General features: G+C 40.1%; 1 protein-coding gene across 1 annotated transcript in view; it reads left to right on the top strand.

Annotated features, from left to right (window-relative positions):
- ARSB (arylsulfatase B) overlaps positions 1 to 19,042 on the top strand; it is a 172,051-nt gene that overhangs the window by 17,943 nt on the left and 135,066 nt on the right. The window contains exons 3-4 of the mRNA XM_043592749.1: positions 2,884 to 3,074; positions 10,441 to 10,648. Of these exons, the coding sequence (XP_043448684.1) occupies positions 2,884 to 3,074; positions 10,441 to 10,648 (399 nt within the window). The remainder of the gene's footprint in view (positions 1 to 2,883; positions 3,075 to 10,440; positions 10,649 to 19,042) is intronic.

Below are 19,042 nucleotides of genomic sequence, written 5' to 3'. Positions count from 1 at the left end.
TTCGATGATTATATAGAGCCCAAACAATGCAGTCGAAGCACGCAGCTCTGTTGTGCCATGTTGGATCTGGGGTTAAAGTTGAGATGCAGGGATATCAGGCATGAGGCCGTATGCGCCTTGCTCCCATACAAGTTCTCTAGACATTGCTAATTAATCATGGCATTCTTTCTTGATGAAGCTGGATATATCCTCAGCATCCTGAAATAACGGTTAAAGTCAGACTTGGGTGTCAGACCTCTGTCATTTTCGAAATTCTAGAGGAAGAAACAGCCTGTATATCCTTTGACAATTTTTACTCAGGCCTTTGCTGAAAGATGGGTTAATACCTATACTCTGGCAAGAGAAAGGACTACAGGTTTTTAAATTTTTTTTTACTAAAAGCCAAGTCATGTATTTAAAAATTCAATTGTACAGAAGAAAATCATATCCTTTTATGAGAATTGGGAAGCCTGAGGATTCAGATGAACAAATAGCCCACATTCATATGGATTTGTAGATAGGAGGGTTTAATGACTATACAGTTGTTATCACTGTTATGACTTTGATGTTAAGTTAAAAAACTAGTCAGATAATTGTGGGGCTGGTTGCACAACTCTGAATACCTTAAAAACCATTGAATTGTAAACTTTAAATGCGTGACTTAGATGGTATATGAATCATATCTCAATAAAACTGTTAAATAAAAAAGTCAGAGGGTTAGTTGTTCAAAATATATTTTCTGGGGCACCTGGGTGGCTACGTCAGTTAAGTGTTGGACTCTTGATTTTGGCTCAGGTCATGATTTCGTAGTTTGTAGGTTTGAGCCCCATATTGGGTTCTGCGCTGACAGCGTGGAGCCTGCTTGGGATTCTCTGTCTCCTTCTCTCTCTGCCCCTCCCTGCTCGCATTCTCTCTTCTCTCTCAAAAACAAATAAATATAAAGAAAAGTATTTTCTGATTTTTCCCAAAAAAGCATAGGTTGGCATCTTCTTTAGGCTCAGCATGTAAGTTCAAATCTGTGAATCACTGTTGTGATAAAAGCTGTATATGATTGTCATATGGTTGTTGGGTATCAGTCTGGCCAAGTATGTAAATAAATAGTTCTATTCCTGGAAACATCCTATTTGTAATATCTTTTTAATATTTATAGTTCATATATCTTTTAATCAAATATATGCTATGCTTATATTCTCCTAAGTAATAGAAAACATTTAACGTTTACACAGAAATAACCTGAAGTGATTTCCTCAAGCTCTAATACCCAGGAGTTATTAAAAATCTCAGCTAGAACTCCAGTTTCCTGACCTCTCTAATTATCCATATAAGGGCTAAAATTTCTTTTGTGGATACATTTCTTTCTCTACTATATATTAATTAACAAACACATTGGATTTCCCTTTCTCTTACATACATCAGGAGAAAAGATTACTATTTAAAAGGTGTTCTTAACACCGAAGGTATTCATTGTATTCAGGACTTTGAATTTATTGAATCATGGAAAAGGAGGAAATTAATTAAAAATGAATTCATTTTTTATTTTTTTTTATTTTTTTTTCAACGTTTATTTATTTTTGGGACAGAGAGAGAGACAGAGCATGAACGGGGGAGGGGCAGAGAGAGAGGGAGACACAGAATCGGAAACAGGCTCCAGGCTCTGAGCCATCAGCCCAGAGCCCGACGCGGGGCTCGAACTCATGGACCGTGAGATCGTGACCTGGCTGAAGTCGGACGCCTAACCGACTGCGCCACCCAGGAGCCCCTGAATTCATTTTTTAATGTAAAGTGTGTAAGGCTTTTGATTGTGATTATAGAGAATGTTCAGGACTGGGGAAAGGGCTAGACCAATTTTATCAACCTCATTTTAAGGTTAATAAGCATTGTTTGTTAGGAGATGGCTCAGAGCTTATTTCTTTTTAATGGTTGTATTGAAGTGTATTTCACACACCATATAATTCACCCAACTAAAACGTGTGCAATTTATTGATTTTTAATAAATTCACAGGTGGTGCCACTGTCATCCAATCCAACTGCAGAATATTTTCATCACCCCAAACAGAAACCCCATCCCTATTAGCAGTCACTCCCCATTTTCCCCCACCAGCCCTAGGCAACTGCCGACACACTTTTTGCGTCTATAGATTTGCCTATTCTGGACATTTCATATAAATGGAATCATACAATATGCATGATTTTAATATTTTAGGAAAATAGAGAACATTTTCAGAAACAGCGATTCATTGAGAAAACCCATTTCTTTTCATGTTTAAATCCAAATTGTGAGATAGGCAGTTGGTACCATTCAAGTTTGGGGCAAAACTGAGATCGCCGTAGGTAGAAAAATCTACTTTCTTGCACCACATTAATTTGATCTTTTGGCTCTGTTAAATTATGTCTAGAGCTTCTGTTTGGAAAGGTTTGTATCATTCACCAGTGGGTGTCAGCATCTGACTAAAGATGATTCTGCCTAGAGCTGCTTCTATAAATAACCTTGAAGCCAGTCTCCCAAGGTCAATATCAACATTATTTGAATCCTGTGTTCATTTATGTGATCACCTCAGAGTACAAATTTGTAAGAAATCACATTAACCGTATGCTATTTTTGCCGTTAGATAGCTTTAAAAGATTGAGATTTTGTCACCTTTACTGAATTTGAGAGTTACATGACAGAGCCTTATGTTCTGAAGACTTGCCTGAAGAATGGTTTTGATTTTTTTTTTATAACATTTTAATGCCTCCTGCTAACACATATAGAGATGTTAAGAAGTGGTGCTCTGATTAGCCTTGTCATTTGATTAGCCTTGTCATGGGTAATCAATTGCACTAGGCAATTAAAGGCTGAAACATTAGTTTGTTTAACAAGTTTTATGCTATGCTGACTACTTTCATCTCCCATTCTTGTTGTAGGATATCTCTTAGGTAGTGAAGATTACTATTCCCATGAGCGCTGTGCATTAATTGACAGTCTGAATGTCACACGATGTGCTCTTGATTTTCGAGATGGGGAACAGGTTGCAACAGGATATAAAAATATGTATTCGACAAACATATTTACTGAAAGAGCTACAGCCCTCATAACTAGCCATCCACCCGAGAAGGTAAGTCTTGCTTCTTTGTTAATATCAAAATTGTGTTTAAGGTAGCATCTCTTCAGGTGAATATAGAAAAAGGCTGCTTGTTTAGGAAAAAAATCCGTTCTAGGGATTTTTCAAATTTTGGAGTATATTGGAATCAGCCCGGGAAAGCTTGATAAAAATAGAAATTCCTAGAGCCCATCTCTAAGAGACTCATTCTTTGGGTCTGGGGAAAATCTGTACATCAGCATTTTAAAGAAACTCATCAAGGGTAATTCTGATGCCAAATGGGTCCCCAGATCACACTTTGAGGAATACTGTGTCTACAGTGTTTTAGTAGAAATATAGTTTTATTATTTTGGTGTATTTTGTGCATGTGCTATAAGCAATTAGTACATTGACTTTTTTAAAAATTTTTTTTTAACGTTTATTTATTTTTGAGACAGAGAGAGACAGAGCATAAACAGGGGAGGGGCAGAGAGAGAGGGAGACACAGAATCTGAAACAGGCTCCAGGCTCTGAGCTGTCAGCACAGAGCCCGACGCGGGGCTCGAACTCACGGACCGTGAGATCATGACCTGAGCTGAAGTCGGACGCTTAACCGACCAAGCCACCCAGGCGCCCCGACATTGACTTTTTTTAAGTGATAGGCTTGTGTACAAAGATGAGGCTATATTATGGCAAATTTCCTGTTACGAGATCAACAAGCTTTAGGTTCAGGGCAAGTCCTCTTAACTTTGTATTTTAGGTATTCTAGATATTTTGCATTCCTATGTTCATTTTAGAATGAGCTGGTCAATTTCTACCAAAAAGTTCCTGCTTGGATTTGGATTTCATTGAATCTGTAGACCAACTTCACGAGAATGAGTATCTTAACAACATTAAATCTTTCATTCCCTAAACATGGTATACTGATGAGCCTGGTTTTTACATTTAATACACTGAAGTCACTGTGTATGTCACATAATAGAATCTTTTGATTTATTTAAAGGTAAAAATAGAGTCAGAATTGCCTTAAAAACTATTTTTGTTGTTGTTGTTGTTAATCTAGAGTTAGCTTCAGAAGCTAAATTCTCTGAATATACCTTTAAAATTGGGTCACATATTCGTGTTGTCAGATACTGGGCCCAAAATGTGGCTTCATTAAGAACTGCATTAGGACACTGATGAAATTAGTCCTTCAATAAGACCCTGACGTAGCAAATTCCAGAATGTGCAGTATTATCTGGTGCTTCCAATTTTCTCCAGTTTTCCTCTTTGGCAACTGAATGTCCTCAGGGTAGATCACAATTTGGATTTCATTTTATATACCTGTTCAGATGTGGTACTTGGCCACTGACTCCCTTTTTGACATAGTTTCTTCTTGGCTAAACCTTTACCTGTTCTAAGTGTTGGGGGTCTTACCTGGAATCTCTCCTCAGTTTTGCCCTGCTTGGGCTTTTTGTCACTCTTACATGCTGACCAGTTTGGAGTGACTGTGCTAGCTATGGAACATGTAGGATCAGAACATTTGCTCCCATATGTGGACATATGTGAGTCCTAAATCTAGATCTGAACCAATATTCAGAGATGTGGAAAGATAACTGCTAGGTAATTGGCTTAGGTTCTCAGTTTTCCTCTGTATGCTTGGTGTTTTATTTTTTTTATTTATTTATTAAAAAAAATTTTTTTAACATTTATTTATTATTGAGAGACAGAGACAGAGTATGAGCATGGAAAGGACAGAGGGAGAGGAGGAGACACAGCATCTGAAGCAGGCTCCAGGCTCCGAGCTGCCAGCACAGAGCCCGACTCGGGGCTCAAACTCGCAGACCGCGAGATCATGACCTGAGTGGAAGTCTGACGCTTAACCAACTGAGCCACACAGGCGCCCCTGCTTGGTGTTTTATAGATAGTGCTAAAAACCCAAATAATAAGATAAAGTCTTAAGGGAATTATGGTTCTTACCTTGCCCTTTGAGGTAGGCACTGTTTTACAGATATAAGCAAACAAGTTAAGTTAACTTGTTCAAGGTCACAGAGCTACTGAGAGTCAGAATCAGAATTGAAACCTGCACTGACTCCAGAGCTAAATGCATTCAACAATCTTCCCTAGTTCACAGCTAATATCCAAGATCAAAGAATATTAACTCAACTGTGTGATTCAGCTTGGTGATTCCAGTCTTGACAGTGTATTGGGCTCATCTGGAAAGGTTGTAATAAACCCCAGTAACAAATATTGTGATTTATTGGCGGTGGGAGGGGTGTGTGTACCACTGGTATTTAATTACCCCTCTGCTCCCACCTCCCACCAGTGATTCTGATGTGCAGTCACAATAATTGATTCCCTTCAAACACAGAGGGGCAAGCTCAAGCCAGCTGCCTTTTACAGGCTTACAATATAACACTGCCTTAATCATGCAACCACTATAATATGCCTACAGCAAAAATTAGTTCCCATTAGGCAACAATAGAGTATTCTCTCACAGTGCCCCTAACGTTAAGCGGATAAGAGGAAGCAGCTGGGTGAAATAGTTCCTTGTGGGTGGCCTGCCTTATCTGGTGTGGTGTGGAAAGCACAGGAACTGAGGGAAATGAGGCCCGAAGAGCTCACAAGCTATCCAAACTTGTGTTATTAATATAGTGCTGCTCAGAGGTAGCATTACGGAAATCACCAGATGAGAGAATGCTCATTTTCCTACAGTGTCTGAAATATTCTGAAGCAGTGTCCAGCATTCCCAACATCCTCAAGATAAAGTTTCAAGCATGGACATAAATGAATGAAATAGTCAATACTGAGTGACAGTCCCAGAATGTTTGTTCGAGACAGCTAATGTGGATGTTTACATTTTCAATTCTCAGTAAAATGATGAATCACATAGTTCCAGGAGCTGCGCTTTTCATCATTTTATCCCAATGGTGAATCTAATTCTGTGCCAGTTTCTTAGGTGTTATATATAGACTGCAACATAGGCCACTTGTCCTAAGGTGGAAATCATTAAAGAAATACACATGAAGTATCCACAAGCCATCTTAAAAATGTGCCTATTTTAAAGAGCACTTGAGGGGAAAAGAGCATATGGAGCTGCTTTGTCACAGAAACACAGTTGGTGCTGGTTTCAGGGAGAGACTGCTAATAACCACTGCACATGTGTTGGGAAGGAATGTCTTTTTTTCTACAGGGTCATTCCTTTAGTACTAACACTGCAGGGTAAAGGTAACATGTCTATAAACTATCTTTCAGTTAAAAATAGCCCCCCTCAACACTTTGCAGAATAAAAATAAAAGTTTTCTCATAAATCTAACCTACTAGAAGCTTCTTAAAGAAAATGTGAATTTCTAGTGGTAGACACTTTTCCATGACACCAGTTGGACAGAAGTGTCTTAATTTGAAAGTCAACAATAGAATAACAATTGAAAAAAATTTTTTAACCTTTATTTATTTTTGAGAGAGAGAGAAACAGAACCTGAGAACGGGAGGGCAGAGAGAGAGACACACACACAGGATCGGGAGCAGGCACCAGGCTCTGAGCTGTCAGAACAGAGCCCGATGTGGGGCTCGAACTCACGAGCTGTAAGATCATGACCTGAGCCAAAGTCTGATGCTCAACTGACTTAACCACCCAGGAGCCCCAATAGAATAACAGTTTACAAGTGCATCATATTTTTTAAAATTTGTACTTTAGATTAGGAAAATCTACTAAAGAAATGAAAGTGAAGCTTTCTTCTTCACTGAAATCAGGTTTCTTAGCATGGTGAGGATATTTGGAGTATGTATCTTAGGAGTCGTATGGCATAATAAGAAAGGGAAAAGAACCCTCAGCATCTTATCAACATGCTAATAACTTTAGGTAATAATGTCATACTTTTATGTAATACTTAAACATTTGGTCATGATTCACATCTAGGATTTTGTTTTATATTCTTAAGAAGCCTGAAAGGGTTATAGTTAGGGTTGGTGTAAAGGTGACAGCTGTAACTGGCTTGGTCGGAGCAGAGATCAGGACCCAAGAAAGAGAAAGGGAGAGATCAAAACTCAGCTCCAGGACTACAGTGCTTTGAATCATGTCTTTAAGGTCAGAATGGGCCCATGGGTCTCCAAAGGCCCAGGCATGATGAGAACTCAAGTCAGTAGACGGCACAGTAAAACTGCGGCCATCCCCAGGATGGCGACTCCTTGCTTTAGGCTATCAGTGAGCTCAGCCCACATAGGCAGGTATGGGGAAATTGACTATGTCTGTTCACTGCCAGGGGTCTTCGAACAAGCGGCTGCAGGCAGGGTCCTGATTGTGATTGGACAACCCTAGAGCCCTAGTTAATTATCTTTTCCACTAGGCTATTGTGTAGTACAAAGAAGAGTACTCTATGAATTTTTTTTTTTCATTTAAAAATAGTATTGAAATGTTAGGCACCTAGCCTTTGGGGGGAATGAGTTGTTTCATGGATAAAGTTCACCTTGTGAGCACTGAAACTTTTTTTTTTGAATGTTTACAACATTGGCTGGAACTACTCTCAATTGTGTTGCATCTGGCCTCACCTTATTAAAGGAGTGGCCCTCTACACCATTTTGCCTCCTCCTGGTGAACCAGAGACATGCTGATGTGTGTGTGTGTCTGCCCATACACTGTATGGCCCTAGATTACTGCTGGTGAAATGGGAAAAAAAAAAGAGAACTTACTTTGTTCGAGGAACACTTTTATCTATACTTGTAAGTGATTAGGATGTGGTTGGGAGGTAGTGCGAGATCTTTGCCTGGCCTGTGACAGTCACAGGCCTCATCCTCAGAGGAAGTTTTTTACTCCCTCTTCTTAGCTTATGCTCCTTCTGTTTGAACTAACAGAAGCCTGACCACTGGAAAAATGGGGGAATTGCTGCCGTTTTATGACTTTGAGCCCTCAACGGTGACGGTCATATCTTTAGCCCCCTAAGGAATAATTGTGGGAAAGATTTTCAGGTAATGTTTTGCTGTGAGTAGAATGATTTCCATACTGAATATTTATAAGACTAATGATGGTCCAAGAATCGTTACTTCCGCCCCCTGATGTGTTCTTAAGAACTCTTCCCTACACCCTCCCTGGCTGTCACTTCTAGAGGTCACTTGCTGGCTGGGGATAACCTGCCCCCTGTCCTTTTTCCTTCCCAATGTGGATGGGTCGCCATGTTGCTGGTAACGACCTGATCGAGAGCATGGTCTCCTTGAGCAGTGAGCCCCTTCTCTCATTTCTCCAGCCCTGCCCAGAGAATCTAGACCAGGGTCACAAACTCTGGGGTTTACAGGGGCCAGGCTGCTAACCTGAATAAGTGAAGCCACTCAGAACAGTGGGGAAGCTGTAGAAATTGGAGCGCACTTGGGAGTAGGGCCTCTCTTTCACGCTCCAGCCATTTGTTACCAGATGGAGCGTGGGCATGGAGTTGTTGGAGTTCTGATTTTTCAAGGAAATTTTTTTAAAAACCACAGAGTTTTATGTGATATTTCCTGATTTTAAAAACTTTATGTGGGCTGCAAATTGTTGTAGTCTTCCAATTTTAATCCTGTTCTCATCCAGACCATGGCTGATGGCTGGGGTTGGTCTGATCTAATGCTAAAGACCCAGACAGCTTTTCCAACAGCAGACCCTCATACCACACTGTGAGGTCATCGATGTCCCTGCACATCTGTTCCCCTCCAGACGTCTCAGCCCAGGCTCCTTCCTCACCACCTGGGCAGGGCATGTCCCGGGGTTCCCTTCACTGTGGTCTGGGAGAACTCAGAAGTTTCGGTGTATGTGTGCCTGGAGTAGAAAGTGTGCGTATTGAGGGGGAGTGGAGGCAGAGCTCAAGCAGTGTCAAAGATTTGAGCGTTGGCCTTTGGAGTTGCAATTTGGAATGTTTTTCCATAGAAGTAATGTACAAATGAAGCATAGGTTGTACATTATCATAGGCATCTTTCACTACCTCACTTCCTTCGTTAAATAGGTCTTAATGTGATGATTTCAGTATTTAACAGCTGTGTTTAACATTTTGACTTCGGGGAAAAGGTGTTTCTAAGTTCCAAGGATCTGAACTAAAAAATTTGGGTGTCTTTTTGAGTTCCATATGTGTATATTTCTTAGGCTATCCAGTAAGTTGTATAATATAGAATTTTTAAAAATTTATCAACAGTAATGAAGAATGAAATATGAGCCCCCTTCCCAGTCTGCTTTGTAACTTTTCCCCATTCATTTATGAGATTGAAATGCCTCAAATACTTTAACAGAATTGTATTATTATTCTTGGGTTGAACAGTTGTTGTCTCTTTGTTTTCAACTCATCAAGGAATTCTGTAGGAGCACAAAGAAGAGAGTGCTTTCAGAAAGGTTTATTAAAAAAGGAGAGGCTGACCTAGAATACCGCTAATGTCAAATGCTATAAATTGGTGTAAAAGGTAAACTAGAATGAGTGTATCACACTCCTTAGTTTCCAGGAATTAAATTGGCCGTATATTTGATCTTAGATCAAAGACTAGCCAGGAATAGTGTTCACTTGTTTTCTCTTATGAAAAATCCTGAGCTCTCTCTTAAAAGGTGGGAACTTGTTTACTGGCTAAAGCAAAAAGCTAACGCATCTATTGATACATCTCTGCACCATAATAGTGGAGATTCCAATAGGAAATTGCTCTGCAATTAATATGAACATGGACAAATCATACAACCTTTCTGAGCCTCAGTTAACGTATCTGTGAAATGGGTGTAACATAGGCTGGATTTGAGTATTACATGAGACAGAATATGTAAATCAGTATCATAATGTCTAGCACATAGACAACATTTCATATATAGTTGTTATTATTGGTATTATTATTATTTGTTTAGATCAGAGTCTTCTAGGTCATTTTAGAACTCAAGCTTTTGTTTTGAATTTTTTGTCTGGTGTCTTTTGTTGCATTTTTAACATCTTTATTGATGTTAATATTTCACATACCATAAAATTCACCCAATTAAAGTATACATTTCAATAGTAAATTCACAGAGATGTGCAAACATCATGACAATCTGAAGTTAAAACATTTTCATCATTCCAAAAAGAAACCTCATACCTATTAGCAATCACTCCCCATTCCTCTCCCCCCCCACCCCCACTCCCTACAGCTCCTGGCATCTTTTGAGTATCTTTTCAGGTGCTTATTGGCCATTTGCATGTCTTCTTTGAAGAAATGTCCATTCATTTTTTTGCCCATCTTCTAATAGGTTAATTGCCTTTTATTACTGAGTTGTAAGAGTTTTCTGTATATTCGGGGTACAAGTCCTTTATCAGATGTATGATTTACAAATATTTTCAAGCCATTCTGTGGGTTGTCTTAATATTACTTTTATTGACTGATAAATCTGGACTTCTGTCTCTGTATTTAATGTTTCCATGCCCTCTCAACTGATTTGCACAAACTTTCTTTCCAGCCTCTGTTTCTCTACCTTGCTCTTCAGTCTGTCCACGAACCCCTTCAGGTCCCTGAGGAGTACCTGAAACCCTACGACTTTATCCAAGATAAGAATAGGCATTATTATGCAGGAATGGTGTCTCTTATGGATGAAGCAGTGGGAAATGTCACAGCAGCCTTAAAAAGCCATGGGCTCTGGAACAACACGGTGTTCATCTTCTCCACAGGTAAGTCTGTCAATAGGAAAATCGTCTCTTGGCAAAGCCGAGGACATGGTGTTCGATAAATGGAATGAAGACAAATTGGAGCATTTAGCAGTACCTTATTAAAATAAATGTTAACTGCAAGAACGGAGGCATGATAATAATGGGTAGAAAAATGGGTCTAAGGAAAGAATTATGGGTCTTCCCCCTCTTCCTTCAGATGTCAAAATATTCTGGGAGAATGCTTGAAAGCAAGCTCTCACCACCTGAGTAAGTATGAGTGGACATCACTCATATGCAGGGCAGCTGGGTACTGGATTCCTGGAGTGGCTTGTTCTCAGGCGGTCTCTCCAGCCTGGGCATCCTCTGTGAATAGAACTTCTGACAAGAGCAGTTCTGTATCAGTGTAGAGACAGATTGTGACATTAAGAAGACAGATTAGAAATGGAGCCATTTAAATCTAGGCTAGAGTCTCCAAGTATGGATTTTTTTTTTTTGTATTAAGATTGTTTTCTGACAATAAAATTCATACATGTTGATTGCAGAAAAAAAAAAGGTTTTTGAAAATAGTTTTCATTATGGCAATGCCTTTCTGACTCCTCATCTGTTATATATATGATTTTTCCTCCCTCTTGTTAGACATGGTTTTCTAAAATTTCCCTACAGTGTGCTATTGTAATAGATCTTGGTTTGTCCATCATGCTGAGTACTCAGAGAGCACTTTGTATCTGAAAGTGAAGATGCTTTTTTTATGGGAAGTTTTCTTGTATTATTTATTTCAGAATTTTTTGGCCCTTCAGCCTACCTTTCTCCTATTCTTTCTTTATAAAACTCCTGTTATTTCGATATTGGATCAATACTCTAATTTTCTTAGTTTTTTTTTTCTCTGCTATTTTCTTTATTTTTCTTCTACTATTTGGGAAATTTCCTTATCATTATTTTGTAACCTTTTCTATTAAATGCGTTGCAGCCACCACATTTTTTAAATCATTAAGAACTCTTTCTTATTTTCTGATAATTCCTGTTTTATAAAGTTCTGTTTTTACTTTATATGTAATAATTTCCTTCACCAAAGCCTATGCTTTTAACTATTCATTTTATTTATTTATTATTATTATTATTTTTTAATATATGAAATTTATTGTCAAATTGGTTTCCATGCAACACCCAGTGCTCATCCCAAAAGGTGCCCTCCTCAATACCCATCACCCACCCTCCCCTCCCTCCCACCCCCCATCAACCCTCAGTTTGTTCTCAGTTTTTAACAGTCTCTTATGTTTTGGCTCTCTCCCACTCTAACCTCTTTTTTTTTTTTTCCTTCCTTTCCCCCATGGGTTTTATGTAGGTGTGAGTGTGTATGTAGATATGTGTATAAACCTACATATATTTGTATATGCGTATATATGTGAACCCGTACATATATTTTTAAGTTTGCTTGTACTCCCACCATTACATCTCTTCCTTCTAAGGTCATTTGTATCTTTTTTGGGCTGTCTTTCATGAAAGAGGCTTTGTTGAATCCCCGGTGATCCTTGGCTGAAACCTAAAAATTTGATTGGAAACTCCCAAGGGTGAGGACAGGACTTGTATTCTGGTGATTTTTTACTGTACAGTGACTATGTGAGGTGTGCAAAGTGACACGTTGAGGAATTAATCTGGGTATTCTATTCGCAGTTTTTTTTTTTTTTACAGTTTTTTTAAAGAGCAGTTTTGTATTGCTTTTTTTTTTTTAAATCAGAGATTCCACCTTTTTTTTTTTTTTTACGTTTTTATTTATTTTTGAGACAGACAGAGCATGAACGGGGGAGGGTCAGAGAGAGAGGGAGACACAGAATCTGAAACAGGCTCCAGGCTCTGAGCTGTCAGCACAGAGCCCGATGCGGGGCTCGAACTCACGGACTGAGAGATCATGACCTGAGCCGAAGTCGGACGCCCAACCGACCGAGCCACCCAGGTGCCCGAGTTTTGTATTGCTTTTAACTAGGCATTGGTATTGAATCTGGCATTTATTGAGGGCTTACTATGTGTAGGACAGAGTTCAAAGTGCTTTATATGAGTTAGCTCAGTTAATCCTTACAATAGTTCTCTGGGGACTGTTATTATTCCATCATGCTGATGTGAGAACTGAAGCACAGAGAGGCCAAGTAACCTCCCCAAGGCCACACGGCCAGGCAGAGCCAGGCAGCAACCTTTTTGGCTCCACTGCAGGCTCCTGCCTCTGAGATGATGCAGATGATGACCTGGATGTTCTTATTGGACCTCATGATATAGCAGATCTTTCCCCATGGTTTGTTGCAGTATTGATCCGTTGAGGAAGCTGGGCATGGCCAGGAGTAGTGTTGTTCAGTTGCTTTAGTGCTATACAAATAGTACTCTCATTTTCGAAGTATGCCCTCCTGTGAAAAGGGTTGACCATAGGATAACATGTGTCGCCCCCTCAACCCCCCAAATTTACCCTTTTCAGAAAAAGGGGAGACATCTTATACTTGAGAGTGTTCTCAGTTTACTTTATTTTGAACAGCCTGGTAAAGCACTTTAATCAGCTCTGGAATTGAATGCTTATGGAGGTCACTAGAAAGAATCAATAAAAAAAGGAGGCCAAGGCATTTAATACCATTTAGTAATTATTCCCAGGAAATGACCTCACACTTGTAAGAACTGAAAGTTATAAGTTTATAAAACAAGCCTTTGTTGTAGAGATCTTAATTATACAATTTAAGGATAAATGATTTCTTGACATGAAAATATATATGGATTAATCTTATCATATGTAGAGAGAAAAGTGCTCAGACAGAAGTTTTCCTCTGGAAAACTTAAATATCTCAGAGTGGCTCCTGTGACAATGGATATTGCTGTCAAGTATTCATGGGAAGAGGTGTAATAATATTTTTTCATGATATGTGGCAGTTGGAAAAAGCAGTATTTGAAGATCTTTTATCATATGATTTCAAATGTGTTTACATAATTAAATTTTAAATAGTTGATCATTTCATAAACACCCACAACGTATTACTTATTCAAGTTGCCAAAAAATTTTTTTGGAAGCTTTGTGATGAAATAATGGGGATTACCTTATAATAAGGCTGCCTTATATATATATATTTTTAACGTTTATTTATTTTTGAGACAGAGAGAGACAGAGCATGAATGGGGGAGGGGCAGAGAGAGAGGGAGACACAGAATCGGAAACAGGCTCCAGGCTCCGAGCCATCAGTCCAGAACCCGATGCGGGGCTCGAACTCACGGACCGTGAGATCGTGACCTGAGCTGAGGTCGGAGGCTTAACCGACTGAGCCACCCAGGCGCCCTGAGGCTGCCTTATATTTTAACACTATGGTATGTTAATGGATGAATTGATCTGGGGTCGTCTTTGCTTTTTGGGGCTAAATCCAATGTGATCATGTGTATATAAATTTTTATTAGACTGCTGAATTCAGTTTGCTAGGGTTTTATTTAGGACTTTTATATCAATTCAGAAGTGAAAGTGGGGTTGGTGGCTTCTTCTCTACCCTGTCAGTTTTGTTGTCTCAGTTGTGCTCACTTCACAAAATAATTTGGATGGTTTTTCCTTTATTTTATTTTTTTAATGCTCTGGAACAGTTTACAGATTGTTTGAAAGATCTCTCTGGTTCAGCTGGTCCCTGGAACCTTTTTTGGAGGATTTTTTTTTTTTTAATTTTCTCCATAGTTTAAATTTTTTGCTGAATTACATGTAGGTGTAGGTCTTTAAAATATTTAAAAATTAATTTTGCTTGAAATATATGAGCCCTTTGATCTGCATGCTGGGATTATTTTTCACTCTGGAAGTTTTCCTTGTGCATATTTTAGCTTATTGCTTTTGTTCTGCTAGATTTATTTGTCAAAAAATAGCTTCAATTAATAGGTTGAATCACTGATTCAGCTTTTTTGTCATTATTTTCAGTTTTCTGTCCCTTTTCTCAGTCTTCTGGATCTCCCCTGCAAACACCAGTTAGACATTGTTGCATCTCGGCTTCTGTTCTTTAGATTCCCCAATGTTGATTATTATTGGTTGTGTTTTTAGTTTCCTGTGGTCCTTTCTTTGCCTCAGTCAGTTCCCTTTTCTTCAAAGCTCATTAGTAATAATAATGACTACTGTTTGTTAAATATTTACTGCATGCTCAGGCCCTGTTCTAGAGCCTTCCCTCTACTTTCTCATCGTTGGTCATGTTGTTAGCATTAAAGCTCAAAGCGACCTCGCAAAGTAGGTTTCTTTATCCCCATTTTGTAAGTGAAGAAACCAAAATTTAAAATGGGTGAGTGATTTGTCCAAAGCTACTCTTATGGTCTGAATGTGTCTACCCAGAATTCACATGTGATGGTTAGAAGGTGGGCCTTTGGGAGGTGGTTGGGTTACAAGGAAGGGTAGAGCCCTCATGAATGGGATTTGTACTTTTATAAAAGCCACCCCAGAGAGGTCCCTAGCCTCTTCCTCCATGCGGAGACACAGCAAGAGGAAACCAGCTGTGAACCAGCAAGAGGGCCTTCACCAGGTGACCACACTGGTGCCTTGATCTTGGTCTTTCCAGCCTCCAGAACTGTGAGAAGGATATTTCTGTTGTTTATAAGCCACCTGGTCTGTGGTATTTTGTTAGAGCAGCCTGAGTGGATTCAGAGGGCCACACATCTAACAAATGGAAGAGCCAGAATTTAAGCGCAGATCTACTTGACGTCAGCACCTATTGGCCGGAATTGATTAGGCTTTTGCGTCACATCTTCTTTTCCTTTTAGCTCATCCGATTGTCCCTTGTCTCTACATTTGGCTTTCTGCATTTCTGTTCATAGAACCTATGCTTCTCCTGAATCTTCCTGAATAGACCTTGGCTAAACTCTTCATTTTCACTGTAAATCATTACCAGCTATATATTCTTCCTCTGAGTATAAGCAGTGAAGAATCTTCCCACACAGAGTATGTGGCCATCTCTTGGCCTCGGGTCACTGTTTCTTGGTTAATTCCTTCTCAAGCCTATAGTTTGAGATCAGTGGCCTTTAGGCATTGAGTAAACCTGAATGATGTACTTGACATTTCCCTCTCTTTGGCCACCTGGTTCTTGGACAGCTAAAAGAACCCCAGTTTGCACAGCTACGAGACTTTTTCTATCTCCCCACCTTCAGGACTTTACTTCAGGGGCATTTCCCAGGGTACAGTGTGCCCCACTGTCAGACGCTTTTCTTCTCCTACTCATTGTTTTCTGGGACATGTGACCTGTAACTGCATATGAGAAAGGGAGGAAGTAATAATTCTCTGATCACATAAAAAATTAGTGCGGTCCCCTCCCGGGCTGCCTTCCTGCCTCTTTTCAGGTAGGTGGACTGGCTCTGTGTCATGAGGCAGACAGGGTTTGCCAGCCCTCGTGTCTTCAGCCCAGCTTCTTTGGCCTTACTGATTGTGGAAATGTCTCCGAGATTCTCTTGGGTACAGCGGGTTGTCAGTCAGTCCTGGTTTCTCACATTGTGAGAAGTTTGCATCTTATTCTAACTCATCACAACATGCTATTACTCCTCGTGTTCTGTGTCTGTTATTTTAGTAGGATATCACTTAAGAGAAGCCGTGCTAGTGGCTGATAAGAAGATACCATTTTAATCTGGGCTTCTATCACCATGCTGATCTTTATAGTTGCTAAACTCCAGGAATCTTCACCGAAGTCTGACCCGGAGTAAAATGAGCTAAAATTAGAGTCAACTCTGGAGGGACTAGATCATGAGTTAAAACTAGGGAAACTGATTCTAAAGCCTTGAAGAGAAAGCGGTGATGGATCTTAACATCTTCATGCAACTATTATATATTTATATTAACTCTTAACAGAATAACCAGTTTCACTTACATATTGATGAGAGTTTGACTATAAGGAGAAACCTTACTGCACTTCTTCCTCTGGAGACTTTTTCTGTGTTCACTGACAGTTTCATTGCCTGAAGTAAAATTTAATAATGTGCTATAATAATGTGATTAAAACCCAAGGAAACAGGGCCTGGGTCTGGCTGATTTTAGAGTGGTGATTCATTTCTTCCAGATTTCCCACTTGACTTTGCTTAGCACTGCCCTACTTTGTAGGCATCAAAATACTGGGTACGTCCAAACAAATAAACATTGAATCCATTAGTATAAGAAACCCTGAAATAGGGGTGCCTGGGTGGTGCAGTTGGTTAAGCATCTGACTCGTGATCTTGGCTCAGGTCATGATCTCATGGTTCGTGAGTTCAAGCCCCACATTGGGCTCTGCGCTGACAGCTCAGAGCCTGGAACCTGCTTCTGATTCTGTGTCTCCTTCTATCTCTGTCCCTCCCCCACTTGTGCTCTGTCTCTGTCTGCTCTCAAAAATAAATACATGTAAAAAAATTTTTTTTTTTAAATAAAAAAAGAAAAATCTTAGAGCAGACTAGGTACAGGGCAGGTGTCAAGAAGGAGACAGATAGGGAGAGACCAAAACAGAGAGAGAGACAGAGACAGAGACAGAGAGAGAGAGAGAGAGAGAGAGAGTTGATAAAAGGGAAGGGGTGTCTGGGTGGCTCAGTTGGTTAAGCGTCCAACTCTTGATCTTGGCTCAGGTCATGATCTCATGGTTGATGAGTTCAAGCCCCACATTGGGCTCTGTGCTGATGGTGTAGAGCCTGTTTGGGATTCTGTCTTTTCTTCTCTCTGCCCCTCCCCTACTTGTGTGCTCTTGCTCTCTCTCTCAAAATAAAGAAATAAACTTAAAAAAAAACACTGAAATAAACTAGCTTCATTTAGTGAAAGAGAGAGGCAAAGGCATATGTTTTTTAGGTTTAGATGTTTGGGAAAGCTAACTTTTTTTTCTTAAATCTCCTTTTATAATCTGAGGGTGATCCACAAAGCTTCTCATTCTTTATTGTCATTATCAGAACACTTGAGGTGGTTGTTCTTAGTTTGCCACCTGGGGACCACCTGAAGCAGTGGGGAGTTTGTTTAAAAATGCAATCTCTGAGGACATGGGTGCATGACATTGTGACTGTACTAAACTGTTGCTGAAATGGATATTTTATTTTAAGAAGAAAACATCTTTAAAAAAATTTTTTTTAATGTTTATTTATTTTTGAGAGACTGAGAGAGAGACAGAGGTAGAGTGTGAGCAGGGGAGGGGCAGAGAGAGAGGGAGACGCAGAATCCGAAGCAGGCTCCAGGCTCTGAGCTGTCAGCACAGAGCTCGACGTGGAACTCGAACTCCCGAGCCGGGAGATCATGACCTGTGCTGAAGTTGGACGCTTAACTGACTAAGCCACCCAGGCACTCCTGGACACTTTATTTTATTTTTTTTCCTTACCTACACATATTTTTAAACAATTTTTCAAAGTTTATTTTGAGAGAGAGACAGAGAGAGCGAGAGGGAGGCGCAGAGAGAGAGGGAGACACAGAATCCCAAGCAGGCTCTGTGTTGTCAGCGCAGAGCCTGATTCACTGCTTGAACTCATGAAATGTGAGATCATGACCTGAGCTGAAACCAAGAGTTGGTCACTCAACCAGCTGAGCCACCCAGGTGCACAATGGCCCCGTGCCCTTACTACATATAATTACAACCTTGATAGATTAATGCCACTCTTTTTACAATGTGTGATTATTCTTGCTGTTAACAAAACTGCTTGTCTCATTACAAACATAATACTCTGTTATCTTTGTACAAAGATGACCCTTCGAATCCCTCTCTGATAGGATATGATCAGCTTTCCTGCCAGTTAGTTACGTAGACTGTAGCCTCAGTTACATTATCTAGTGAATGCAGGTTGGCTGATCATTCATTTATTCACTCCGTCTCTTATTGTAGATAGAAAGATAAACAGGATGTAATGCCAGGCCTTGGGAAGCTCAGTCTAGTGAGGCAGACAAGCAAATGTATCATCATGATGCAGCGGAAGTGTGTTTTGATGCAGCCACAGTATTGTGTGTACAATGTAGGAGTGCCGACCAGAGCCAGGGATCTGGGAAGGCTTTCTGAGATTTAAAGGTTGGGAATGAGTTGGCCCGATAAACAGTGTGCAGGTGGGAAAGGGATTGGACAGCATACTCAGCTCTGAAAGAGAAACATGAAGAAGGGCAGAGAGGAGAGAGCAGTTCTGTAGGAGGTTCAGTGGGGCTAGAGCCCAGAGTGCAGGATGGAGAACGGCCAGGGGTGAGGCTGGAGAACATGGCAGGGGAGTCCGTGCATCTGCAGGAAGGAATCTCAAAGGTACATTGAAAGCTGTAGGGAGGCATTGACAGGTTTGAAGCAGGATCAGATTTTCATTTTAAGATTGATGTGGAGCATAGTTGGAGGCAGGCATACCTTTTAGGAGGCTGTGACAGTGAAGGAGGTTGGAGGATTAGGAGGCGCTGAAGAAAGGCAGGGGAAATTGACAGTAATGAAAGGGCAGATTGAAGAAATACGCAGGAGAGCTTGGACCAGT

Source organism: Prionailurus bengalensis, chromosome A1 (genome assembly GCF_016509475.1).
Source record: "Prionailurus bengalensis isolate Pbe53 chromosome A1, Fcat_Pben_1.1_paternal_pri, whole genome shotgun sequence".
Classification (NCBI taxonomy): Eukaryota; Metazoa; Chordata; class Mammalia; order Carnivora; family Felidae; genus Prionailurus; species Prionailurus bengalensis.
The sequence above is the reverse complement of the archived record's forward strand: the minus strand, read 5'-3'. Positions and strand labels throughout refer to the sequence as shown.